Source organism: Pinus tabuliformis, chromosome J, assembly GCF_031772625.1.
Source record: "Pinus tabuliformis cultivar Carrire ecotype Pingquan chromosome J, CPIR1, whole genome shotgun sequence".
Taxonomy (NCBI): domain Eukaryota; kingdom Viridiplantae; phylum Streptophyta; class Pinopsida; order Pinales; family Pinaceae; genus Pinus; species Pinus tabuliformis.
Genome location: NC_142295.1, coordinates 349,583,582 through 349,611,389, shown reverse-complemented (window position 1 = coordinate 349,611,389; position 27,808 = coordinate 349,583,582). Strand labels below are relative to the sequence as shown.

At 35.3% G+C, this 27,808-nt stretch overlaps 1 protein-coding gene across 6 annotated transcripts; it reads right to left on the bottom strand.

Moving 5' to 3' along the window:
* LOC149227212 (uncharacterized) lies at positions 1 to 27,478 on the bottom strand. 6 transcript variants are annotated; one of them, XR_016247769.1, is made up of 4 exons: positions 27,013 to 27,477; positions 26,578 to 26,878; positions 25,998 to 26,127; positions 1 to 292 (listed from the first exon to the last, which is right to left on the bottom strand). XR_016247769.1 is itself a non-coding variant. In XM_089377716.1 (3 exons), exons 1-2 carry the CDS (start codon positions 27,296 to 27,298, stop codon positions 26,574 to 26,576), a joined length of 591 nt encoding a protein of 196 aa, XP_089233842.1. In that variant the 5' UTR covers positions 27,299 to 27,478; the 3' UTR covers positions 4 to 292; position 26,573. The 6 variants fall into 6 exon arrangements, 4 of the variants coding, with proteins under 4 accessions (XP_089233842.1, XP_089233839.1, XP_089233841.1 ...); XR_016247770.1 differs by lacking the exon at positions 1 to 292 and adding an exon at positions 25,122 to 25,619; XM_089377716.1 differs by lacking the exon at positions 25,998 to 26,127 and having other exon boundaries at positions 4 to 292; positions 26,573 to 26,878; positions 27,013 to 27,478.
* Positions 27,479 to 27,808: the final 330 nt, after the last annotated feature.

Below are 27,808 nucleotides of genomic sequence, written 5' to 3'. Positions count from 1 at the left end.
TGCTTCACATACTACAAAATTATGTTCACCATAAATCACGATTGGTGCACATCCCTTACCATATATTTAAGTTATTTTGTTGGCTACTACAACTATAGGGTTCTTATGTGTTTAAAACAGTTGCTACAAAATCAAAACTTTGCTGCAAAGTTAGACCTGTAACAGTTGCTGTGAAATCAGAACTCTACTGCAAAATCATACCTGTAACAACGTGCTGTGAAATCAGACCTATAACAGTCTGCTGTGAAATCATACATGTAGCAGCCTACTACGAAATCAGACCTGTAACAACCTGTGCATATTCTAATTGTCACTTTTGCATATGGATAATAATTGCAACATTTGAAGGGATATCAAAGGAGGTTTAAATGCATCATAAACAAAGTGCAACAACAATATGATCACCAATCGTACAACTACTTGAGAAGACAATGAAATATGTATTTCATAAATTTAATTATTGAAAGGCAAATTTATATGTGATCAAGTGTGCATATCCACTTTTATTGTGGATTTAAAGCTAAATATACTATCGACCTAGGGAATTTAATACCATTAATAATCATTTTTTAACATATTTTGAGCATTTTATTCTAGCCCTCATGACTAAATTCGAATTTGCCAAGTAGGGGCATTCCAAAATATGTGGGAAGTTAGCAAGAATCTTGGAACTATTCTAGTTGTTGTAACTACTTGAGAATATCTTATCCTCAAGGGGATTTATATTTAGATATTTGTTGTAACCATTTGAGGATATTATCTAGTGGATCTATATTTAGCAAATTGTTATAACCACTTGAAAATCTCTTATCCTCAAGTGGATCTATATTTAGATATTTGTTGTAACCATTTGAGGATATTCCCTAGTGGAGCTATATTTAGAAAATTGTTGTGACCACTTGGGAATCCCTTATCCTCAAGTGGGATTTTAGTTTCAAGCAATTTTTTTTTATAAATAAGAGTGCCTCCTCCACTCCAAAGGGAGGGACTCTTAGAGCAATTGTCCAGCTTATGATGGAATAGTAACAAGTTTATTTTCTCATATTTTCATTCTCTAGTTTAAATGTAGAGTGCTTTAGTTTAGTATTATGGGATAGCTTGTTACTTTTTTCTCAAGAGAAATGGATCATGGTAGCATTTTATTCCATTGCATACTTCCTTTTTTATGTAATTTTACTTATTGCATATTATTTCTTGTACTTGTGTGTTGTTCATGAACAGATTATCATAGAGTAGTTGCTTGTTTTAAAGACAAGTTGATTGATAAGCTAAGGACCAGGAGTATCATCCACTACCTCTCTTGGTGGAAAAGGCCTTAACTCTCTCATAGCTTCTCACTTAGTGTTGTATCAAAAGCATCATAGTTTCCTGTTTTCCTATATTAATTTACTTTTTTATTTCATGCAAGTGTGTTTTACTACTAGGATTTCCTTTTTGCAAGATATGTCATTTAAGAATTTGGTGTAAATCTTCTTTCTTGTGTATACTGCACAGAGTGCCTCGCAAGCTTACTGACCCTGGTTTAACAAAATAAAATGCACAGTGTATCTCAAATTTCAATTGAAATAAAAAGCATATAAATACACCATCACTTTTGGCGTTGTTGTTGGGGAGGCACTCAAAGACTAGGGATTCTTTGTCTTAGAATTTAGAGAAGATACTAGGAGTAGAAGCAAACAAATGGAATGTTGACTACCCCTTTCAGTAACCTACGCCCTTTCTATCCTACACTACGTCATATAGATGCATGAATTAAATTAAAATAGACTTCTCTTTTGTGGTGAAGTAAGAGTCGCATGTAGTACTAATCTCTTAGCAGGAAGCTTGGAACAAGAAGGAAGTATTGATGAACAAAGATTCTACCAGACGAAAAATAAAGGAGAGGTTACTTTAAGGAGGTTTGTTTTATGAAAATTGTTGAGCCTTGTTTTCTTTGCATGAACTGAAGAATATCAATTTTCAAATCCTCTAGATTTTTGGAATATAGTGTGGAAAAATTTCATGCATAATGAGACACTCCATGGACTCTTCAGAGTTCCCGTGGTGGTTATGTCAGTTCAATACTCTAGTTAATGAGATTATGAGGTCCTGACATAACCATCGTGGAAATCCTAGAGTCCAACTTCGTCCTCTTCCTCCTTGTGCTAGGAATTTGGGTCTTGGTGTGAGAAGCCCTCTAACCCTCGTCTTGTTCTTCCTGCTTGGCCTAGTCGCCCTACTCTCCACTCTGCATGACAATACTCTAACGCTTATGCATTTTCTCAACCTTGGGTGCCTGTTGTTGTTGAACCTCAACTGAAGATGGATTTGTGTTGCAAAACTTCCGAAGATCCCTCTCCTCTTCAAATCAAATCCCTATGTATCATTGTCTTCCTAAGAGCAGGAATGTACACTCTGTAGGCTTTTGATGTCTCGTTGTACCCCACAAGGATCCCCTTCTCTGCAGTAGGTTCCAGTTTCGTTATCTTCTCTAAAGGAACATGGCAATACACAGCATCCAAAGATGTGAATGTGCCCTAGGTCTAGTTTCTTTCCTCTAAACGCCTTCTCAAGTGTCAATCTACCCAACACCTTGTGTGGGCTTCTATTCTGCAAGTGTACAACAATATTACAAGCCTATGCCCATAGAAACATATGAAAATTCTGATCATGAAGCATAGCCTTGGCTACTCCAACAATAGCCATGTTATTCCTCTCTGCAACCTCATTGTGCTGAGGGTTGTATGGAACTATTAGTTCCTTCCTGATGCCTTCTTACGCACAAAAGTCTTTGAAGGCATTTGAAGTGTACGCACCTACATTGTTAGACCTCTGTGTCCTGATCTCCCTTCTAGTTTGGTTCTCAACAAGAGCTTTGAACTCCTTGAATTGGCTGAAAACCTCATCTTTGTTGTTCACGAAAATGGTCCAAGTCTTCCTGAAGAAGTCATATATGAAGGTCACATAATAATGGTACCCACTTAAGGATATTGCTGACATGGGCCCACACACATCTGAGTGTATCACATTTAAAATGATTTTGGCCTTAGTATCGTTGCTCGGAAATTTGGTCTTAGTGTACTTGCCTAATGTGCATCATTTCCACACCTCATGTTGCTTGACCTCAGTTCTGGTAGCCCTTTCACAATCTCCCTAAGCACATTAAGTGCTCCATGATGAAGATGAGCCATCCTTCTAAGCCACATCTACCCCAACCCCTTACTACAAATAACTAGTGCATATAGTGTATTGGCTCAAACTACAGTCTAAACAAGTTTCCCTGCCTGACTCCTAATACCTTGGTTGCTCTGGAATTCTTGGTTCGAATGTATACTTTTCCCTCCTCAAAGGTCATCATGTAACCCTTGTCCTCCAAGGTAGCAACTAAAATCAGGTTCTTGGTCATGCCTGTAACGTATAGCATGTCCCCCACCAACAATGGTTTTCCAGACTCCCTCTGAAAGTTAATCGTGCCAACACCAACTGCTTGGTACTTAACATTGTCCCCAAGTTCTATGTAGAAATCCATGTCCTTCTCCTTCAGGTTGGTGAAGTACTACTTGACTCTCGTCATATGGAAAGAAGCCCTGTTATCAATGTACCACATGCTAGTGGCAATTGAGCTTGAGAGACAAGCAATAAGTGAAAACTCATTCTTAAACTTCACTACAAACTCGTCCACTTTTGCAGTAGTAGCAACCTAAATCTCCTATTTTCCCTTCTTCTTATTAGGGCATTGGCTGGCGAAGTGTCCCGACTGATGGAATGCAAAACACTTGATCTTACTTAATTTCTTCTTCTTCTCGCCCTTTAAAGATGACCCATCACTTGGCCCCTTCTTGACCTTGGACTTACCCTTGCCTGCTAAGGCAAGATTCTCCTCCTCTTTGAACCTCTTCTTCTGGTCACCACGCTAAGCCCCCTCTCGAATTTCCTCCTAAATGAAATCGTCCCACATTCTCTCCCAAGAGTGTAGGTGCTCTCGGCCAACAATACAGTTGAAGAACACCTCCCATTCTTTCATAAAGCCATTTAAGGCTATCTAGACTAGCTCGGGTTATGGGATTGTATCCCCAACAACCACCATTTCATCCCTCAACTACATTATCCTAGTCAAGTAGGTGGCTACGCCCTCACCCTTGGGCATTCTAATGTTATGAAGCTTGCCCCTTAGTACCATCTTATGATTATGTTATTCGCTCTAGTATAACTTGGTGAGTGCATCCCACATCTTCTTAGCAGTGTCTTTCTCCAATAAATGGGGTATCAAGTGGTCTTTGACCTCATCAAGAATAATCGTCTGCACCTTGGCCTCTTTAACCTATGAAGGTCTAAAGCAACATGATCTGAACTAGGTGGAACAATTGTTGTAGTTATGAAGTTCCACAACTTGTTCTCCTTGAATACTATTGTGATTCAAACTCTTCGCTGAAGATAGTTTGAGGAGCCTTCTAGTTTGTCTTTGTACCGAACATTGGTGGCCATGGAAAAAAACCCTAGAAGCTTATTTGTTGAACTCTGATTTCTTGACCTGGTACCCTCTGTCAAATCGCTTGGCTTTGGATTCAGAGGCTACAACTCTTATACCATGTTAATTTCTTATAAACCTAGCTGCAAATTTATTGTTCAATAAAATAAGCACAAGACAAAAATTAAAATGTTTTATAATCTAATTTCATAACAACAAATACTCTGGGTTCATTTACTAGGATGCACAACAAACGCAAATACACGAAACCACACACATAAAATTAATAACAACTTTTACCCTGGAAAGCCGACTGTGGGGAAACTAGCAAACATTGGACTTTCTATTCAGCTTCAGAATGAGGAATTTCAAGGAGAAAGCACATCACCAATCTACAACAACTACAGTCCAACAAAATTTGTGTACGACCTAACCCATAAATGCATTGTACGACCCATAAATGTGTTGTACATCCTGTTCAAAAGGCCCAACAAAGTGGCATGCTCATCCTAACAAGTATAGGCACTATATAGCCTGTCTTTCCACATTGCTTTGATGATCTAAAATATACTCTTCTTTGTTGATCCTCTTCAACCCCTGCACTCCAGTTGAATGCCCAAGTGTGCCACTCGAATTGACTCCTCAACAGCGCCTCTTCAAAAGGTGGCTAACCTAATTCTTTAAAGAGATAGATGGTTGAGAATGCATCTCATTTTTTGAGATCAAGGGACATGACATAATCTGTCATTAACATTTTTACCCTTTACCAAAAAGGTGGCCAGAAAGTCAAATTATTAAATTTAACTTACAGCCTAAAGTCCTGACTTAGGTAATAATTAAATAACATTGTAGGAGTGAATTTTGGGTGGTTGGTTGCATGTCATGGCACTTGACCTATGCAGAACCACCTTCCAAACTACAACTTTAGCATGCACCCAACAATCAACTAAGTTGGATGTATAAGTCAATAGACTATATGGTTGAAACTGTAAGCCAGTGGATTGACCAAGGCAGTTTGACAATTGCAACTACCTTGTAACTAATTCTTCAAGTATAAAAATGTGACTTATATAGCAAGAAGAGAAGTTGTTGACGTTTTTTTCTAATAATAAAGTGGATATTACTAGTTCTCTCATTACTTTGTGTTCTTTTCAATCTCTTTTCTATGTGTGTACTAGTATAATGTTGTGTGTATTGTTATACATTGCTCTATTCAAGGATGTTAGTTTTTGTAGCATCAAATGGTGTTCTAGTCTCGAGACTTTGGGGAAAGGCTAAAACACAAGAATTCTCAAAAACCCAGAAATTGTTTCTGGAAATTCCACCTATAAATGGCTCAATTAAATTAATTAACCATAATCAAAAATTTCCTAAGTCTAACTTAAGAAAAGTGGTTAATTAACAGGAATTAATTGAGAAAGGTGTGAATCATCTAGAAACTCACACGGATCGACTTGGAAATGATCTCCACCATCGATTAAGTTTTGATCGTGGTCATTGGAGTCCCAACTGGATATTATAAGAAGAGGTCGATGGGTAAATGGAGAACACACCAGTGCATATACTTAGTGATTTGGGCAATTCGATTTTCCAGTGCATGTGAGCAAGTAGATCGAGTAGCAGGTGGCAAAGGGGCAGTAGAGCAGAATTCCAGAGAGTCAAAAAGAGGAGGCCGAAATTATTCTCCAAGAGGCTGTGTCGGGGTTGCGTAGAGCCTCAATTGGGCAATTTGATCCAACTGAAGACAAGCTCATTTTCAGTTCCAGAGGCCGAGAATATTTTCCAAAGTTCTAAAGAGAGAGTTTCCCAGTCATTGGGGGAATTTTGAAGTCTAAAATGGGCCTCCTAAGGAAATTATAAAATAATAGCGGAAATAATAAAATAAGATTAGATCACATCATCAAATTTTAGAGGGAAAAAAGAAAAAACTATTTTTTCCACTCGTATTTTCAACTTATATCCTTTATGGGTTTACTCAAATTTCAAGCAGAAACACTCGTTAGATGCAGAATTTGATTCCTCATCCGAGGAGTACCCATGTTGCATACTTTCGATGGACCCTGGTACACCAAAAATGAGAAATACATGAAAAACGTGATTGTTGCATACTTTCAATGGACCCTAGTACACAAAAAATGAGAAATACATGAAAAACGTGATTGCAATCACTTTTTTCATGTATTTATCATTTTTCCTGTAGCAGGGTCCATCGAAAGTATGCAACATGGGTACTGCTTGGATGAGGATTTAAATTTTGTATCCAATGAGTACTCCCGCTTGAAATTTGAGTAAAACCTTAGGGAGATAAGTTTAAAATATGAGTTGAAAAAATCGTTTTATTATTTTATTATTTTATCAATTTTTAATATTTTTACTTTTTTACTCCAAAAATGGTGAATCATCCCCATGGTTGACATCATCATCTTGAATCCTATTGGTTCTTATCAAGTTTATTTTTTTGTACATTTTTCTTAGGGAGCCCATTTTAGACATCAAAATTCCCTTAATGAAGCAGCAAGCAAGACGGCTTGACTTGCAAAAGTTCCGGGATGAGCGTGAGAGGGTCTACGTTAAGGTGGCAGGGCCTGCGCAGAGCTAGGTGGACGGCGTGCTTTTCAGAGGCAATGAAGTGTTGGGATTGTTCGAAGAGAGGGTAAAACCCCTCAGTATATTTTAGCCAATATTTCTCTTCAGTAGAATTGCCAGTTTGGCAACATTTTATTGTATTCAAAAATTTTGTTGTTGCATAATAATAAAAACCCTCACTGTTGCACCGGTTTTCCCACATTGGGTTTTTCCGGAGACAAGTGTCCAAAAGTAACGGTGTTATGATTTTTTTTGTGCTAGCATTTTCTTTTCCACAGTATTTTATTTGTGAAGATTTTGTTGAGAAATCAATGCTAGTAGATATTATGGTTATGATTCCTCTTTCTTGACAATTACTTGTGAATTACTTGTGACAAATTATATTTTTAACTCAAAAATAATTATTTTTACTTGATACAAAAGCCCAAAAAGGGTCTAATAAAAATGACAGTGACTCTAATGGCTCAAGACAAAACCTAGAAGCCTTCAATGGAGGCTTTGACCTAGAAAACATTGACCCAAGCATGAAATCCATGCCTTAATAAGTCATTTTTCTTTAATAATAAAATTTATTGTGACGAGTACAATTATGAAGACCGGAGCTAGTTACATTCTTCAACGCTCCCTCTTAACTAGGGAGGCATTCATAATTACAGTTTACACATATATACAAGTACATGGAAGGTTTCAAAATGACATGAACTACAAAGAGTTCTAGCACACTCAGTGCTATGGACTAGATTCCTGACCAAGGTAATCTATCCGGGTGGGACTAAGTTGGACTAAAGCTTTCCTCCAGTCTAGGTACCATCACGCTTACTAACTAACCATCAACCCAGGGATCAATGTGTGTATCCAAGGTCATAGCTCCAAGACCAACGCCACCCTCCCTCTTCAGGATCTAGACATCAACACACAGGTTGACCAAATGTCCTACCAAGCATCTACCATTAGATGCTTCATCTCTCCCTATCAACTAAATTTGTAATATCAACCAACCCAAGCATGCTTCTAAAATATTCAAACTTCTTATTCGGAAGAGACTTCATCATCACATCAGCTACCTATTCATCTGTTGGAATATATTGTAGCTTTGTGACCCCATATTGTACCAAGATCCTAATGTAATGGTACTTGTTGTTGATATTATTTGTCCTTACATGTAATACGGGATCTTCAGACATCTTGATGCTTCTTTGATTATCACAATTTATCACAGTAGGATCCAAAGGCTTTCCAAACAAATCTGAGAAAACTTTCCTTAACCACATAGCTTCCTTTCCTACTTCACATGCAACAATGTATTCTGCTTCAGCACTAATTAATGCAACAGGATCTTGTGTTCTACTCATCCATGAAATCATAGCAGATCCCAAGATACAACATCCACCTATAGTGCTTCTTCCATCAATCTCACTGCCACCCCAATCGGAATTGGTAAAACCTGTTAACTTGCCTTACTTTCCATCATCCTTTAGGTAGTGATGTATAGTGCCACGTAGATATCTCAAAATATGCTTGGCAACTATCCAATGGTCATGACAAGGCTCCAACCGAAATTGACTAAGAACATTCAAGGCAAAACGTATATTAGGTCTTGTATTTACTAGGTACATCAAAAAACCCACCAACTTACGATAGCTAGTAGGATCAACGAGACTAAAGTTAAAGCTTCTCAACTTCTTGAAATTAGTGATCATGGGAGTAGTCATATGTTTGGAATCCATCATACTGAATCTTTGCAATATCTCGATTATGTATTTCCCTTGACCTAGAAATATTTCTCGATGTTTCTGCCAGACTTCCAAACCCAGGTAATAATGCATAAGACCCAGATATTTCATTTCAAATTTGGTTGCCAGCATCTTCTTGCATTTTTGTATTTTGTGCTCCATACCTGTAGCAAACAAATCATCCACATATAGTAGAATAATGATTGGTTCATTTTTCACCACTTTTGACGAACCCACTTTTTAAGAGATACGCATCCATTTTTGCATACCATGCCCTAGGAGCTTGCTTCAAGCAATATAGGGATTTCTTGAGTCTGCAAACATGTGTGTCCTTAGTATTTATTTCAAAGCCTTTTGGTTGTTCAATGTATACTTCTTCGTCGATGGTTCCATTCAAAAACGTTTTTTTACATCCATTGTAATATCCCCTAATAATAATAAAAATAATAAATAATAGATAATATAATATAATATTAAAAATAAACAAATTAATGATAAACAATAAATAAATAATAATGATAAATAAATAATAAAAAATTAAAGAAAAGATAATAAAAGTAAATAATAAATAATGAAGAGAATATAATAATAATAATAAATAAATAAAATAGTAAATAATAATACTGGAGTTCTAAATAAATATATATAAAAGTAAACTATAAAAATAAGTAAAGTTAACAAAAAGTAAAAAGAAATAAAATAAGAAAGAATTAAATTAAGAGAAATATTAAATTAAGTAAAACTTAAAATAAAGAAATAAAAGTTGCATGTTGACACATAAATATACAACTAATTAGATCAATTATGTGATTTATAATCAAAGCATCTCTATTCAACTAATTAGCATAGAATTTTGAAAAATATGAGCAAAGACAACTTACTAGTAGCGATGATATTCCTTACTTGTAATTTCGGAGTTGAAGGCTATTTGAATCCCGCTAACTGCAACGAAGTTTTGAGGACGACTCTCCACCCAATCATAGCCTCAGCTGCACGTAACCTTTCTATAGCTGACCACCCCCGAGCCCTCAATTAACATACTACTGCCAAGGAATCCTTTATCTCACAACACTTTTCTCCCAAGAGAATAGATGAAGGAATGATGAATCTCATCTTCCTCATCGTCTATTAAATAGAGTAAACAATGGAACAATGGGAAGGGGTCTGCATACACACATTCCATGTGTCAAAATGCAACTTTTATTTATTTATTTTAAGTTTTACTTAATTTAATTCTTTCTTATTTTATTCATTTTTACTTTTTGTTAACTTAGCTTAATTTTACTATTTTTATAGCTCTCTTAATTTACCTCTTTCTTATTTTATTTTACTTTTTGTTAACTTTACTTCTTTTTACTATTTTTATAGTTTACTTTTATATATATATTTATTTAGATCTCCAGTATAATTATTTACTATTTTATTTATTTATTATTATTATATTCTCTTAATTATTTATTATTTACTATTATTATCTTTTCTTTAATTTTTTATTATTTATTTACCATTATTATTTTTTCTTTATTGTTTATCATTTATTTGCTTATATTTTAATATTATATTATTTTATTTATTATTATTATTATTATTAGGGGAAATTATATCCATTTGATGAATATTCCATCCCATTGTAGCAGCCAGCAAAACCAAAGATCTTATAGTAGTATATCTTGCAGTAGGTGCAAAGGTTTCTTCATAGTCTATACCTTCCTTTTGAGAAAACCCCCTTGCAACAAATCTATATTTGTCTTTGACAATACTTCCATCAATAGCATGTTTGATTTTGTTGATCCATTTTGAAGTGGCAACCAATTTGTCACTTGGTCTAGGAACGATTTCCCAAACCGCATTTTTCATGATGGAATGATATTCTTCTTGCATCGCCTTCTTCCATTCTTCTTGATGAGCATCTTCTTCAAATGTAGTTGGTTCAACGCCTATTAATTTTTCCATATATGTTGCATATCCCGAATATCCCTTTGGTCTTTTTCTTTCTCTGAAAGTTCCTTTAGTAATTCCATGTCCTTCGGCATCTTCAAGAGTAGTTTTTAACCAATTTGGCATCTTCCTTGTTTCAAGTATAATCGCAGGTTGAATAGGCTCACTTGGTCCTTCTTCTTCTTCTTCTTGGTTTGCAGTTGTCTTATCATGATGCTCTTCTTCTTCAAATAGAGGTGTATCTTCGTCATCGGAATCTATTGGAATATCCTTGGATCTTTTGTAGGCATGATTTTCATGAAATATAACACCCTTACTTTCTTCAATTTGTCTTCCTTATTTGATGTAGATTCTATATGCTTTTGAAGAGAGACTGCAACCAACAAAGATTCCTTTTATGCTTGTAGAATCTAATTTCTTTCGCTTGTCCTTTGGAACATGGATGTATGTGGGACACCCAAAGATGCAGAGATGGTCCACACATGGCTTCTTTCTTGTGAATGCTTCTTCAGATGTCATATTCTCAAGAATTCTATGAGGACTTCTATTTTGTATATATATTGTTGTCATTGTTGCTTCTCCCCATAGAAATTTTAGTAGATCTTGATCAAATATCATAGTTCTTATACATTCTTCAATTGTTTTATTTTTCCTTTCTGTAACTCCATTCTGCTCGAGATTGTAGGGAACAATGAGCTCCCTCTTGATACCTGCTTCTTCACAATGTGCAACTATTTCTTTTGAAGTGCATCTCCCACCATTGTCGGATCTCAAAGTTTTTATTTTTTTTTCGGTTAAAGTTTACGCGCCTTGAATTTTTCAAATACTTCGTCCTTTGTCTTGAGAAGGTAGAGCCATGTCTTTTTAGAGTGATCATCGATGAAAGTCATAATAAAGATGACCTCCAAGAGATTTGTTAGACAAAGGCCCACACACATCAGAATGAATGAGGTCTATTATTTCCTTAGACCTTGTATCACTGCTTGTAAAAGGCTTTTTTGCATTCTTCCCCAAAGCACATCCCTTACATACTCCTTCACGATCTTCCTTGATGTTGGGGATGCCATTTACCATTAGATTAAGATAGGGAATGATCTTGTAGTGTATATGCCCATATCTTCTATGCCATAGTTCGATAGGATTGATCTCCAAGTGAACTAGGGCTTAAGGAGATGGTGTTATGACTCTATATAGCCTTCCTTCATGTACTCCAATAACTTTCACCTTATCAATGCTTGAATCTTTTCCCCAAACCAAAACTTTTCCATCTACAAATGCAACCTTATCTCCTTATCTTCTAAACTAGAAATTGAAAGTAAATTACTTTTCAAACCTGGAATATAGAGTATATTGTTGAGATATAGTTTTTCTCCATTTTTCAGCTTCAATGATGTAGATCACAGGCCCTTGACTACATAATTGTTGTTGTCTCCCAGTTCCACTACATGAGATGATGGTTCCTTCAATAGAGTATGAAGTTGTCCACTTTCTCCCATCATATGCCTTGATGCTCCACTATCAATGATCCATGCATTGTCATCATCAAGAGTACCTGTAAGTACAGCGAAGAACCCTTCACTTTTGACTTTCTTAGAGAGGTTGTAGATGGTCTTTCCAAACTAACTTTCTGAAATTCTTATAATATTGTATCTCATCTTCAAGTATTTTTCCATAGAGGGAATAACCTTACCTTTTAAGCCAACAAAGTGATCTCCAACCTTCTTCGACCTTAGCTCTAATACCATGTTGAGAAATCAATACTAGTAGATATTAGGGTTATGCTTCCTCTTTCTTGATAATTACTTGTGAATTATGTTGGCCTCTTTTATTTCTTTATAAGATTATCTTTCATCAAGAAATTACCAAATTATGTGTATCAAGATCACGAGAACAAAAGACACAAGTTGTAGGTGCATAGTCAGGGCAAAACCCCTATAAGGGGAATACCCAACCAATAACTCTTCCTTCAGTGATTCAATTCAAGATGAGACACTTCCAGACTTCTTAGACCTAGACAAAGACCTCCTCCAACCACCAAATCATCCCTTCCTCCTTGTAGATGTCCTTTGCTCACCCTTCCAAGTGACAGCTCTTCAAAGTCCAGCTTCAGATCAGAATTCCGGCCCTAGCAACAAATTTTCGTCCCCCAGATTTAGAACTTCAACCTTGCAACAAAAAAAGATTTTCGTCCCCAACTTCAGCCCAGTAACTTCACACATGTGAGAGAAAGGAAACCCAAAAACCCGATTTTCTTCTTCCTAGCTTCTCTCCTTCTCCAGTAATTTCGCACTCTTTTGTAGCTACTGCTTCTTAGAGATCAAACTTGTTGATGATGCTCTCTAAATGAAGTCGAGTTTCTCAATATATAGGTTTCTTGTGAGGTCGAAATGTCCTAATCCAGGCTGACTTGTTGAGGGTAGAGCCAACTTGGTGTGGAGGTGATAAATTATATTTTTGACTCAAAAATAATTCTTTTTACATGATACAAAAGCCCAAGAAGGGTCTAATAAAAATGAAAATGACTCTAATTACTCAAGACAAAACCTAGAAGCCTTCAATGGAGGCTTTGACTTAGAAAACATTGACCCACGCATGAAGCCCATGCTTTAATAAGTCATTTTTCTTTAACAATAAATTTTATTTTGACAAGTACAATTATGAAGACCAAAGCTAGTTACACTCTTCAACAAATCGCAGTGTGATTAATTTGTTGTTGTCGTAGAAATAAACTGCATAATTAATTTTACAATTACAAGAACTAATTCTAGTTGTTGCAATAAAAATTTCAATAGTGAAATTTTCACGAAAAATACTACAGGTAATTGTTTCCCACAAGTCCTTAGATTACAACAAGAAGTATAGAGAGAGGAAGAGAGGTGAAAAGGAGGTGGCTAAAGCATAAAATGCAACAACTTTTGCAAAGGTTGTAACTTTTGGAGAAGGGCATGAAAATATTGAATAGGAGCCTTTGGTAACTACATGGAGCCCTACCAAGAGTACCTAGTAAGAAAGACTTGAGATATTCCAAGGGAAATTATAAGAAGATTATTTTACATGCTTGAAGAAGACCTTAGACACTAATGAAATGTTCTCATTTATCTTCCACAGGAGGTTCTCAAGGTTGGTTCCAACACTTTATTATATTTCTACGCTTTTCTTGTATAAAACCATACTCCAATAGTACAAAAAATTGAACTCATACATAAACCAAGTCCAAAATTGTGTTTTGTGAGGAAAGTATAAAGGCTATGTTGTTTATTCTCAATGTTATTTTTACCCCCCTCTTTCTTAATTCATAAAACAACTTTCTATGTTTTCAAAATTTGAATAAGAATTTTAATGTAAATGGGCATCATGGGTGAACATTATGTAATATATTCATGTAATAAAACATGGGTATGAATTTGGATACACATGTAAGTTTGGAATTCCCATGAGATACTGGTCATAGTGATATAACCATGAGGAAGGTGGGGGGAAAAAACTAGAATCCATGCCTCTAAAAATTTTAAATGAGACCCCTTTCATAATTTTTGAAAGGTCAAAAACTCAAAATTCTTAGAGCACTTTTGAAGGGATACTTGTAGGAAGCACTTTCAACAATTTTGAGAATCTAAGATACAATGAACAAGCCCAGATGTGGGGAAATTTAGACTCACCCCTTCCTAATGCATTTTAGAGGCCTTGGCCCTTAACCATGTTTCAGGGGGGTTATTATGCCTAAATATTGAGGAATCAACTCAGATTGTTAATGTTCTTTCGATCAAGCCAAAAAAGGCCCAAAACAAAGCACTGAGCAGAAATTTATGATCCCAAAACTACTCATATCAAGACTGTTTTTTAGATGGTCTTGATTGGCCACTTAGATCACTCAATCACCTCTTCTTGTCCAACATTTCTTCTAGCGCCTTTTTGCATAAACTTCTATTATACTCTCAATTTCAACCAATAGGATTCTCCAACTGTATTTTATCTTATGCACACTCAACTCATCATTCATTAGAAAACTTCAATCCATTCACATACATTGAGAATCTTTGATTCTTTTTATCATCATTGCAGAAATTTCTACCTTCCTTGAATTTTTAATGCAATTTTGAAATTTCAATCCTTTCATTAAGGTTTCCTAGATTTCAACCCTATGAATATTCATCCTTAGGGCTATTATGAAATATAAATAAAACAACATCAACAACTGACAATATCTCATCTCTTAACAACCCCAATCCATTAGGCGATTCAAGAGAAAAGATACCAATGTGAACCAACATGTTTCAACCCTATAAGGCAATATTATCATGCATATAACAGATCTGAGAATCACTTATGATAATTGTAAATAGAGTAGAAAATATGCCCTATCTTCTTCAATATAAGGTTAAATCAGCTACAGATTGCAGCCAAAACTTATAACCAAACAGCAAGACATATAAGTGTTGGAAATTACAAAGCTATGAAGAAATAAATGGTTGAAAATCAAGTCTGCAATTACACAAATATTGGATGATTGATAACTTCATTAACATGCATAAAGATAAAGTTCATGTACACACCATAGTCTTATCTCAAGGCTAGTACAATCCTCTATCCCCAAAACCTTAGCTAGGGAAAATAATGAAAACCCTAACTCACACCAAGGAGTTCCAAACTAGCTTCACACAAGCAAGTCCTCCAATACGAGATGTCTCCTCTTCTTATTGACCTCAAGAAGTAAAACTTAGGGTTTCATTCTAAAAAACTAATCTTCCAATCTCCAAAGGATGAAACCTTAACCTTAGTATTCAAGAATCTATAAAAAGTTCCAAGAAACGCTAGAGACTCCACAACAAAGGAGATGAAATACAAAAGAAGAAACACAAGAGAGAGGAAGACTAGTTTACTTCTCCTAAAAAAATCACTAACACAAGAGGAACAAGAATGAATGAATGATCATATCGAAGTCTTATTTACAAGAGTAAACCCTTATATCTTACAAGAGAAAGCTCCCAATAAAGACATCTTATTTCCTTTTAATACTTCCCTAGGGTTATCTCATGAACTCTAGTGACTCTAAGCATCCAAGACTATCTAGGGCTCAACGCCCTCCTCTTGAGTGCCAAATGCTCCTCCTCCAACACGGGGAATTTTCCAAGCAAGCAGCCTCCTCCATGTGGGCAACATGTAGAACATCACCAAGATGTCTAAAGATCTCCAACATCCTAGAAAAGAATGTCATGCAAGCACCCAATTAAAGTCAAGCAACCATTGGCTAATACATCACCAATGTGCAAATCCATCATCTACCATCTAGGGATTGATCATACACCATGTACTGCAAATTTCATAAAGCACCCTCGAATATTGTGTAAACATTTTTGTAGTAACCCCAAAAGCTAACAATCACAACCTTTGCAAGTAGAAATTTGATAGAACTCCTCTATATATTCTTGCACACTTTGGTTTCTCTATCACGAGTTCTACCTCTATCTTGAAAGTATTTGTTTATAATCCACAAGCAAAATTGTCTCTCTCAACTTGGATTAAAACATACTCCAAGTCCTTATATTCCCCTTAACCAAAAAAGCTCACTCACACTAGACAAAATCCCACCAAATCACAATTTGGTTTCTTAATATGGTAATGGAAAACTTCATCTTATTTGAGTCTTTTATCTTCTCATACATTATTTTTCCATTTCACTAATCACATCTACCAATTCTTCCTCCTTTAGACAATATGAAACTTTGACCTTAACTTCTCTTTGACTTTTCAAACATTTGATTGATTGGGCTACAACATCCCCTTACCACTCAACTTATTGTTCCTCTTCATTCTCTAGTTCCAAAATGTTAGCTTCTAGTTCTTTACTCTATTGTCTTATTTCTAGTTCTTCAATTTTCCTTCTCAACTCTTGCAACTCTAAACTTACACCAATTTTACCATCTCTTCTTATCATTATCATCATTCTCACTCATCTAATTTGAAAAAGCCTAGGGAATTTTGTTGAAATATGTAACTAGGTTCGGTCTTCATAAATATACTTGTGTCACAATGAAATGTATTTATCAAAAGAATGAAAAAAATATTATTATTATTAAAGCATGGCTTCATGTTTGGGTCATCATGTTTTAGGCCAAAGTCCCCATTGAGGACTTCTAAGATTTATTCTGAGTCATGAGAGTCATTGTCCATCAAAAGAGACCCTTCTTGGGATTTTGAATCATGTAAAAAGAATTAATATTGAGTCAAATAGGCTATTTGTCCCCTCCACACCAAGTTGGCCTCAAACTGGGTAATTCAACCTCATATGAAGCCTATATATTGGAGGAATTCACTTTCTCAAGCAAGTTCGATATCCAAAAGAAAGAGCTGGAAAAATGCGAAGGAAGAAAGGAAGGAAAAAGAAGTGCAAAGTTGGAAAAAGAGGAAGAAAAAGGAAAAATCAAAATTTTGGGCTATCTCTCTCTCTCATGGAGTCCTCTAGGAGATCGAAGTCTTTCTTGTTTTCTGTTGTTGTTGCTGCTTCCAGTTGTTGGGTCGAAGTTGCTACTGCAAGTTGTTGTTGCTAGGTCGAAGTTGTTGTTGGAGGATTGTCATCCGCATAAGGAAGAAAGGGCTGACTTGGTGTGGAAGAAGTCTTTGTCTAGGTCAAGAGTCTTGGATTATCTTGTGAAACCATTGAAGGAAGAATTGTTGACTGGGTTTTCCCCTAGATAGGGGTTTTTCCCTGGTTATCCACCTATATCTGGTGTCTATGATCTTTGTGCTATTGTTTTGTTTATTGCTTGATGAACTAAAATATATAAGAAGAATATAAAAATAAGAAAGTCACAAATAATTATATATATAAAGAAAATATTTCTACCTTTTTTATTTTCTAACACCTTTTCAATTTCTTTCAATTAGCAAAACTCCTCAATTCTACCCCCAAGTTCTTATTCTTTTCCCATACCAAATGTTTTGAATATTGAGTTCTTATCACAATCTAATACCAAAAATGATGTAGAAGTGAAGGGCATGGATCCAACATTTATCTTACATGTATGATTCCAAATCTCATAAGTTATTGCAACAAAAAGATAAAGAACAAAAATGTAATCAAACACAAGATAGAAAAGATACAATAAAATGCTCAATAAGGTTTTACTCATTCTCATTTAGGATTCATACAAAACATCTCAAGTTTACAAGTCCCTCGAAATCCTATACTCAACTTCACTTCCTTTTGTAGATATTAAATCCTTTAGGTGCCTCTCCTTTTTACAAACCATTTGCAACCTTGGACTTCTCTTCTCACCAATGAGTTCCATTGATTCCACAAACTTTTGCTCCTTCATATTCCTCCTCTTATGTTATCCAATCAAAGTGTCAATCTTCTTCTTGTAAAAACCAATATCCTTTGTTCTCCTTCTAGAATCACTCCCTTTAGCCAGTACCTCCTGCAAACAACTATTCCTTCTCCTTCTTTAAAGCTAAATTCTTCTTGAGGACCAATTACATCTCAACAACCATGATTTTCACTACGACCACTTGATTACCATTGCATCGTACAGATTTATTCTCCTTTATTATGCCTCTTGGCCTTCCAACTATCTCAATCACTTTCACCTTCACCCCTTCTTTGTTTGACATGCTTGCCACCACAACCTTCTTGTTCCAGGCACCCAACCATCATTATAATAAATGTGCTCTTCATTTTCTCATGCACAACATCTTATATGCACCATCACTTTGTTTGTACATCCAAAGTTGTTTCTCTTCTTCCACACACACTCATTATCTATAATTTGGGTTGTTGTATATGGACACATGTTCCAATTCACTACATTATTTGACAAAATTATTCTCTGAGGAATTTAGTGTGGATCTATTAGGGACAATATATCTCATACTATTATACATTGAGATTTCATAGTAATTGGCATAGAAATCATACAAATATTGCTAATACAAGTGCGAATCCTCATATAGAAGTCAAAAGCAATGAATCATCTTGAATTAGGCATAAATTTTGAATGGCGTGCTTAAATTGTGTGATTGAAAAGGAATTTGGAAGAGTAAATGAAGTAAGATATTTATGTAAAATTTGGCACCAATTTAACTAATTAATGTAAAGATATTTAATTTAGAATTGAAGGGTATGAAAAACACCCTAATTTTTAGGATATTTGAGCAACTATCATAAGATTAATTGCAAGTTTATATTAGAATGAGATTTCAAAAGTATTAAATGGGATGAAGTCAAATCACATGCAAACCAGAATTAAAGGATCAAAGAAAAGAAATGGATGGATAGTATCCCACTTTAGCATTAAAGCAAGAAGGAAGAGAAGATGAAAGAAAATCAATAAAAACTAATTGAAGTTCCAACGTGAGGTAATTCCAAATTTGCAAATCAAAAGAAAATATTTCGCAATATTTTCTCAAAATCAATTACAATCAGTAAGCAAGCACATAGGCTAAAATGTGTCAACATACCATGAAGGAAGAAAGAAGATTTATGATAAGTTTACAAATACAAATGAAAACCATCAATATCAACATCTTTATTACTAACAAAATGTCTCTAAGAAAGATATGAACATATAGATCATGTTTTCTTATTAAAACTAATGACATTCATAGAATCAAAATTAGAATAACAATTACACAAAATGATATTATTAACTACCCACAACTTCAAAAAATTGACAATGTGTGAAAAAAAATGATTACATCATATTATGAGAAATCAACATCAATACAAAGAATAGATAATCAAACATGAAAACAAGTAAGGATGAATCTAATGTAGTCTAATGGTTCAATATCATCTAACACTTCGAGAGTGCAGCTCTTAAAGTGGGAGATCATCATGTATTCCTAACACAACATACTACACGTACAATATAATATATTAGATAACCCTATGCTTGGGTGTTGTGCATATGGGTTAAACAAACCCTATAAATCAATGTGATGTGAGAGGTCATTAAGGCCATTTTATTTTGTTAGATGTCATTGATATTATTTTATTAGGTTTAAATGTATCAAATAATATCAAGTTTAAATGTATCAACAATGATCTCTAAGGATCCTTTATACTATAAATATATACTTTTATATAATTATCATTAAACCTTTTATGTTATATTTTTAATATTATATTTGTAGGATTAGGTATCCTCTAGATAACCAGATTCGTCCTATAGGCCCCATGAATCCCGAATCCAGCGTGTCCGACGTGATTCTGCCCTGATTCGTGTCCAAAAACCATCACACGTCATGTCCTTTCCTGACTCGTCGAATCTGAGGTCGTGTCACAATTTTGGCAGTGTGTCATGTTTTCCAGGACTCGTTAGGCGGCAAAAGTGACCTGCACGGGTATGAAAAAGCGACATTTGGTCATTACAGCCACGCATGTTTTCATTTGGCAAGCGTTTTGGCAGCTTAATGATCAAGTCTAGGCCCTAGTATTGATATGCTATTCATGGTAATGTTAAATTCTTAAAATAAAAGTGACATTCTCCTTAATCTTCATTTTCATCCTTTTACTTAAATTTTTAACATTACCATGAAATGGCTCAGGATGTTTGAGAGTGGTTCCGGCCTCATTGGATTTCATATGGAAAAAGTAGAATTTTAGATTTCATTCAAAATCCAACAGACTTATCAGTTTTTCAGGATTTTAGGATTGGGGGATTGCAATGTTTCCATTGAATTTTGTCATGTATTAGGGTATGGAACTCGTATTTAATCAAGATCACCAATCCCTCTATGTACCTTGATGTTAGTAACATTGGTTGTCAAACTCATGTATCATGACCCTCCTAAAAATGTAGGCATCACTCAAACAAAATCTTGACTTAACATGTTATGCTTGTTCTATCTTATGTTAATGCTTAAAGGGTGATATTAATGACAAAGATCCCTATACAGATACAGAGGTAATGACAAAAATACCTCTGGATATTAATGCTTAGAGGGTGGTATTAATGACAAAGATCCTGATTTTCCAACAAGACTAAAAAATTAGACATTTCTCGTGGTGGCGAGAGGGCCAAGCATAAGAAATAGATAATAGATTGACATGTAGTTGAATTTTGTATGTACTATGCATGCTAATAGCTATAGATGAAAATCTATATTTGAAATCAATAAATTTGTATCATTAATTAAAATTTTTGTAAGAAATATCTAATTTTTAATATATATATATATATATATAACGAATCCTACGTGTCATGTTCTGGGGGGTCAACGTGTCTGAATCCGACACCACGAATCTCGAATCCTACGTGTCCCGAATCCCCGTGTCAGGTGACTTAGGGTATCCTTTATAATCATTTGACTTAGACCACTTTAATCATTGGACATTCTAGTCCTTTCTTCCTTTGACTTTCATGGTGTTTTGGCATAGAGTTTTTGTGTTTTGGCGTGGAGACCACCTAGTATTATAGTGCAGTTTGCAGCAATTACATGCAAATCACATAATTTAAGTTGATTGGATAGGTTAGCTTTTATAGCAAAGTGTAATTAAAATCCTAATGAATGCCATTAGTCAATATTTTGAAAGTATGGTAGGAGTGGACTAATACAAGCAAAGTGTATTGCACTAAAGTAGACATTTAGGTACTTCCATGAAATGAAAGAATTGTGGTGACCTTGTTTAAGAATGTTAATTTTTCCTAAATCTAGCACCCAAAATTCAATTAATCTAACAAATTACTAATCTATTGAACAAACACGCAACTAGGTTCTTAACACAATTAATAGAATTAAAATTACACCAATCACAATCACAAGTGACACAAACAAATTCTTCTCAATAACAGTTCTTCATTAATAACTCAAAAGTTACTTGGACTCCCACCTTGGTATAATGGCCCAAATGAAGAAAATACGCTTACCACATACCCTAGATCTTATCCAACAGATTAGGCCCTAGATCTATCCTAGATCTCCTTAGTTGATTTGGATCTCCTATGTTGCACTTCTGCACTTTCCTTGAACCCGGCACACTTGAGTATCATACTCCTCACTTAAGAAAATCCCTCTCTCAATAGCTAATGTCGTTGTATTGTGTGTATTTCTCCTCTCCTTACCCTTGTTTTTATAATTTACATTGAGTTAAATGTCTAACCCTAATCTCCAAAGTGATTGATGGCCAATATTAGATCTCGCCACACTTGAAATCAACAGTTGAAATTAAAACATAATCACTAGGGTAAATACTTTACTTTTCCTAAGTTTCTTTAGCTCAGTAGCCAACATAATTAATTATGTGTTTTTCCAAAGTTAAACTTAGGCTGTTACAGTAGCGACTTACTAATACTTGAGCAAGTATCCTAAGGAGACTTTGGAGTTGGACGACTTTTGTATGCCTATATACTGTTATGAATCCAACTCACAAAAAGATAGAAAAGATAGATGAACACCTAAGAAATAAGCCTCTTCGAGGGGGAAACCTCCTCTACATTACACAAATGAACAATTCTTAGATGATACAAATGACAAGACCTCATTTCTATATATAGGAGTCTAAGGGGTCATAATATAATCAAGAGCCGACATAACAATAATAATGTAAGGGCACAATAATAACAATAGTGGGCTTATATGGGGCACAATAATAACAATATGGGGACAACATGGGTGCAACAATATAATAAGGGGGTTGTACTAATAACAATAAGGGGTTACACTAGTAGTATAGGGGCCTAACATGCCCCTTTCCTTCAAAAACTGTTGTCCTCAATGTTTGAGTAGTTCTTGATGCTTCTGTATAAAATTCTTGTCCTCCCATGTGGAATCTTTAGTGGGTAAGTTCTTCCACTTGATGAGATACTCTGAAATTGATCGATTTTGTAGCTGCTGGGTTCTTGTTTCTGTGACTGCTCCAGGTTCCAATATGATTTTTCCTTCCTCTTCAAGTTTTGGCAATATTGTTTGAATTGGGATCTTCTGCAAATTTTGAATGAGTGGCCACCCTTCTTCGTCATTCTTCCATTCATCCCTTACTTCGTTTATCAAATCTGGTTGGATAATAGAAATAGCACAAAACAATGCTTCCACATCCTCATCCTTTCTTGAGAGTGCATCTGCAACAAAATTCTGCTTCCCTTTTCTATAGATGACGTCAAAATCATAACCCAACATATTTGTGACCCATTTTTTCTGTTCTTCTAATAATATTTGTTCTAAAAAGTATTTAAGACTATCATGATCCATTTTTACCTTGAAATGTCTTCCCATTGGGTAAGGTCGCCATTTCTTAAGTGCATGTAGTATTGCCAACGTTTCCTTCTCATAAATAGTTTGCTTGAGATGTAACCATAAAATTACCCAATCACCTACATCAAAACATTTTTCACTGCAATGTTGATCTACCTGTTGTTTCATTCGATTCTGCACCAAAGTGGCGTTATCCTTTAAAAGTTGAAGAACTTCTTGTTGATGCTCGATGTGATCTTTCACTGCTTGAACCTTTTTCTTCTTGATATGTCCTTATATCTTTAGAGTTTGAGGAGTGGTAATTCCGGCCAATGCATTACAAGATATGGTTGGATTCATTTCTTCTTTCTCGATGTGATCTTTGACTTCATGAACATTTTTCTTCTTGATATGTCCTTCTATCTTGAGAGTTTGAGGAGTGGTAATTCTTGCCAATGCTTTACAAGATATGGTCAAATTCATTTCTTCTTTCTCTGGAATTGGTTCCTGGTGTATATCCTCTTTTTTTGATGTTTCTTGATCCTTTTCTTCCTCCTCTTCATAATCTATGTAAAATAATTTCTTCTCAGCACACTTATGACCCTTAGTGCATTTGCTATCACAATTGTAACAAAGTCCTTTTTCTCTTTTTTCTTCCAATTGTTGCGGTGTAACCCTTGTAGGTTGTGGAAGGCTAGGAGAAACAACACTTCCATCTTTTTAGTTGCGAGGGATAGACTTCCTTGTTGCCATAATTTTGCTTTCCACTTTGTAACAAAGCCCTTTTTCTCTTTTTTCTTCCAATTGTTGTGGTGTTGCTCTAAAAAAAGTGTTGTTTTTTGTATCATCAGAATGTGCTATCATTTCCTCCGTGAAAATTGACCACGTAACAAGTTGTTTACGAAAACAAAGCCCTTTATACCATAAAAATTGATCCGGTTCTAAATATGAAGATGCAATACATACCTTTTGTAACAGTGGTACACCATGTAGATCAAAATATTGCTCCATCTGTAGTATCCAATTTGTCGAATCCTTGCCATCAAACTTCCTCATCTCGCTTTTTCTTGATTTTATGAGCTTGATCTTGAAACCACTGTAACTCTGTACTTTCAAATCTCAAAGTTCTAAAATTGTCTCCTGCAGTAGCCCTCTGAGTCCTCTTTCTAACCTTGCAAGTCTGATCAGAATTTGATTCTCCAAGAAAGAGTTATGTCCAATCTCCTAAGATGACCTGATTATATAATGTTTCAATAGAGCGAACTTGTACAACGTACCACGTGTCACTCTTTCGACCTTCGGATCTGAAAACTATGCACAGAAAACTACAGTCCGTCCTCTTTTTGTAACTTCTTACGAAATTTCAATTTGTTGCTCAAAGAGAAACAATTGACAAACAAAATTAATAGCGTTGAACTAAGTGGGGGTTCATAGCTAGTAAATGAAAACAGAAAGAGGAAAGTTCACGAAATTTTGGTAAATCACCCAAAGGAAGAATGTTGTTGGTGTTGAGTCACTGAGTTATCATGTCAACATGACCATGGAGGTTGAAGTCACAACAAGGCCGACAAAGTTGGTGGAGTCAGTTGACAAGTGATCAATGCCAATTATGGTCGGTGGTAATTTACTAATAGAAATAGGGAACTATCACACTCCTAATTAATGGAGTGTGGAGATAGATTAGCAAAGCAGCATTGGTTGGTGGTAATTTACAAATAGAAATGGGGAACTATCACACACTAGTAATTACTGGAGTGTGAATATAGATTAGCAGAGCACTGTTTTTGGGTTATAAATGTAGTGTCATTGTAGTAATATTTATTGTACACTATAGACTTAATGGTTAGCTCAATTGGTTGAACAATTTGCTAAAAAGCATGTAGCCCATGAAGAGGCCATAGATCACAAGCTCAAATCTGGTTAAGATAGCAACCGGCAGTTGAACCACCCTCCATCTAACTATTGCAGGGAAGAGGAGGAAATCACATAAAGTTTTACTTATTGGGCATTTTAAAACTGTTTGCTTGAGACAATGATGCATCTTCCCACCAAAATAGTCTACACCAGCTTCAAATAATGGTTTCAGCTTTTGATTTTTCTCACTTTGTTTTATACCCTACATCTATTTTGAACTATGAAAAAAAAGGCATTAACCATCAGTATGGATTGCAGTTGTAGTGTCTCAATCATACCATAAACAAATCAACTTCTTCATCATACTCAGGTAAATAAAATCAAACCCGATATGTAAATTTCAAGAAAAGCAGAGGATTGGTAAAACCATCCTTAGCCTGCATAGTTTTCATTGTCGAACATAAAAGGATTTCAAGAAATGTTTGAAAGGGATCAACAAAAGGTACGTTCAATTGTTTGTGTTTCTACTACATGTAGATGTATAATTGTCCATAAGCTGATCCAATATTCTCAAGACTATGGGCTACTATGTTCCGGGTAGCTATATCTGTTTAAATACAAAACTTCAAGAAACTCCGACAAGCTATGGACTTTCCCACTTACTATCATCACTGTTGAAAGTGATTGTGATATCTGATGCACAAGGGCTAGTAACAGGTAAAACACTACCCCTCAGTTTGGTTCATTTGAGAGCATCCAGGTAATTAGAACGACTTCCAAACAATATGTGCTGAAATTACAATCTCAGAACAAGTTGGCATCATAAACCTGTTGAGCATTTGCATCCTAGTTTTCCTATTTCTGTTTCAGTGTGACCCAAAGCAATCCATCTGCAAAAAAATTGACTTGGACATAAGCTTATCATTCTACATCATCCTCACAGAGTGGACTTTTTGTTGCTCCAGATCATAACAGAAAAAGTTGCAGAAGGTTTAATAAATGGTGCTTTCTCAGTTTTTCTTCACTTTCAACCATTTTGCATTTCCCCTTTTTCGCTGTTGTCAAACCATTAGCCACGATGTGAACAAATATAAAATCTAGGATATTTCTTCTCATTGCAGGCCCCCAATATAATAAATTGGGAATCTATATAGATTCACAGAATGTGGTGACGACTCTTATAGTAAAATATTACTGAACTAAGTAATGGCACCTTTTTCCTTTTACTAAGCATGGCACAAATGTTGACTTTCTGTTAATGCTCTTACCTACATTAAAATAGGGAAAAAGTCAAAAAAATACTGATGATATATTGAGAGAGACCAATCTCAATTTCTCAATTGGATCCAGCACAGGTGGTTGAAAAATAAATGTCCTCTTCCCCATCAGCATCAATTTCTGCAAATAACATATTCATTTTTTTAACAAGCAATTGACCTTGAGCCCTTACAAATTCCAAAAATTCACACTTCCAGTTTTTTCATTTTCTATGCTAGTATCACACCTCCAGTTTTTTCATTTTTCTCCGTACTTAATTAATCAAGGTTAATATTAATCTGTGCTAGTATTATTAATATTATCCAATTTTAAGGTCACGGCCAAGCCAGACAGACACCAAATTGGTGTATGAGAGTCTACGAAGACATACATACTCTAGCCTTCTGGTTAGGCATACTCTGGTTGTGAACCTGTGACCTCTTAGGAGGAAACACGTGCTCTTAACCATTAGGCCTACTCAAGCGGCATATATTACAAAATTAATCTATACTTAGAGATAGTTAAATCCGGAAAGCACACCTTAAATATTAAAAACTAAGGGTTACAAGTACCCTGCGCTACTTACCTTACCTATTTGATTGAGTTGCATCGCTGCTAAAAGGATCCCAAACACCCATGCTGCTAGAAGGATTAGAAGCAGGCCAATCCCCTGTTGAATTAGCACTGATAAATGGACTCCAGTCATCAATTTGATAATTTCCTTCCTTGGAAGAATGGCTAGCACCCAGATACCCTGAACATTGTTGTTGGTTTGTGGTAGAGTCCACAGGACAAAAAAAAAGCTTTCTTTCATATTTGTCTCTGATCCACTTTTCCACCACATAATCCGAAGCTTCTGCAGTGGGTATGATGTACCCATTTGGCAAGTTCTCTGTTAAGATTCCAACCGAATCTCAAATGAGCAAAATTTTCGCTGCAATTTCGGTGCAGGACAGCGAATAGGGTTTTGGGGATACAATTTAATAATCAATTCAATAAGAAGAATTATGTATATATAATGCTTACTTTGCCAAAAAGCAGCAGCAACAGCGTTTCCAATGGATTGCATCCATTGAACGTCGTGGGCGCTCCAGTTATCCAATCCCACACACTTAGTACGAGTAATATGGGTCCCAATAGAACGGTGGATTCCATAGCAGCGATTGCAGATGAAAATCCCCAGGGTAATGGAGGCGTATCTGGGCTTTGCAGCTCCACAATCCGCACATCTAGAGTTCGATTCCTGCTTCAACAATTCTCGAAGTTTCGCTTCTGGATCGTCGGCCGTATGTCTCTTCTTCCTTTTCTCCATGGGTTTCTGCTGGAATCTGAAATCTGGCCGACCAAATTGAAGATTGTTACGCTCGATCGAGGAAAAATGAATAATTGGCCGCTCTCAAACGAAATGAAAAATCTTAATTGATGCCTTCATCGATTTTTCAAAAATACCGATAGTGAATTAGTAGGCTGATGGGAAACAAAACAAAGATATTTATTGGATTAAATATGGTTTATTAGATTTGAAGTATCTTCACAATAAATGTTATGAGATAATTTCCATACATCAATAAATGTTATGAGATAATTTCCATACATTTTATATCTTGTTATTCTAAAATGAAATGCTTTTATGTTTCCACTTTTCTGGAATCTTGTTATTCTAAAATGAAATGCTTTTATGTTTCCATTTTTCTGGAAGAACAAATTCAGCAAATTAAAAGTGATGAACCTCAAAGGCTTAAATAGTAAAAAAAAAAATTGATTTTTTTTTCCTAAAAAATAAATTTAGTGGCTTAACCTAATAAGAATGAAAATTTGGATC

Excerpts from the sequence above, each read along its gene's own strand:
- LOC149227212 (XM_089377713.1), bottom strand. The coding sequence starts at position 27,298 with ATGGAGAAAAGGAAGAAGAGACATACGGCCGACGATCCAGAAGCGAAA. Across the intron at positions 26,879-27,012 it reads TGCTGCTGCTTTTTGGCAAA|AGAACTTGCCAAATGGGTAC; the intron begins GTAAGCATTATA and ends GAATCTTAACAG.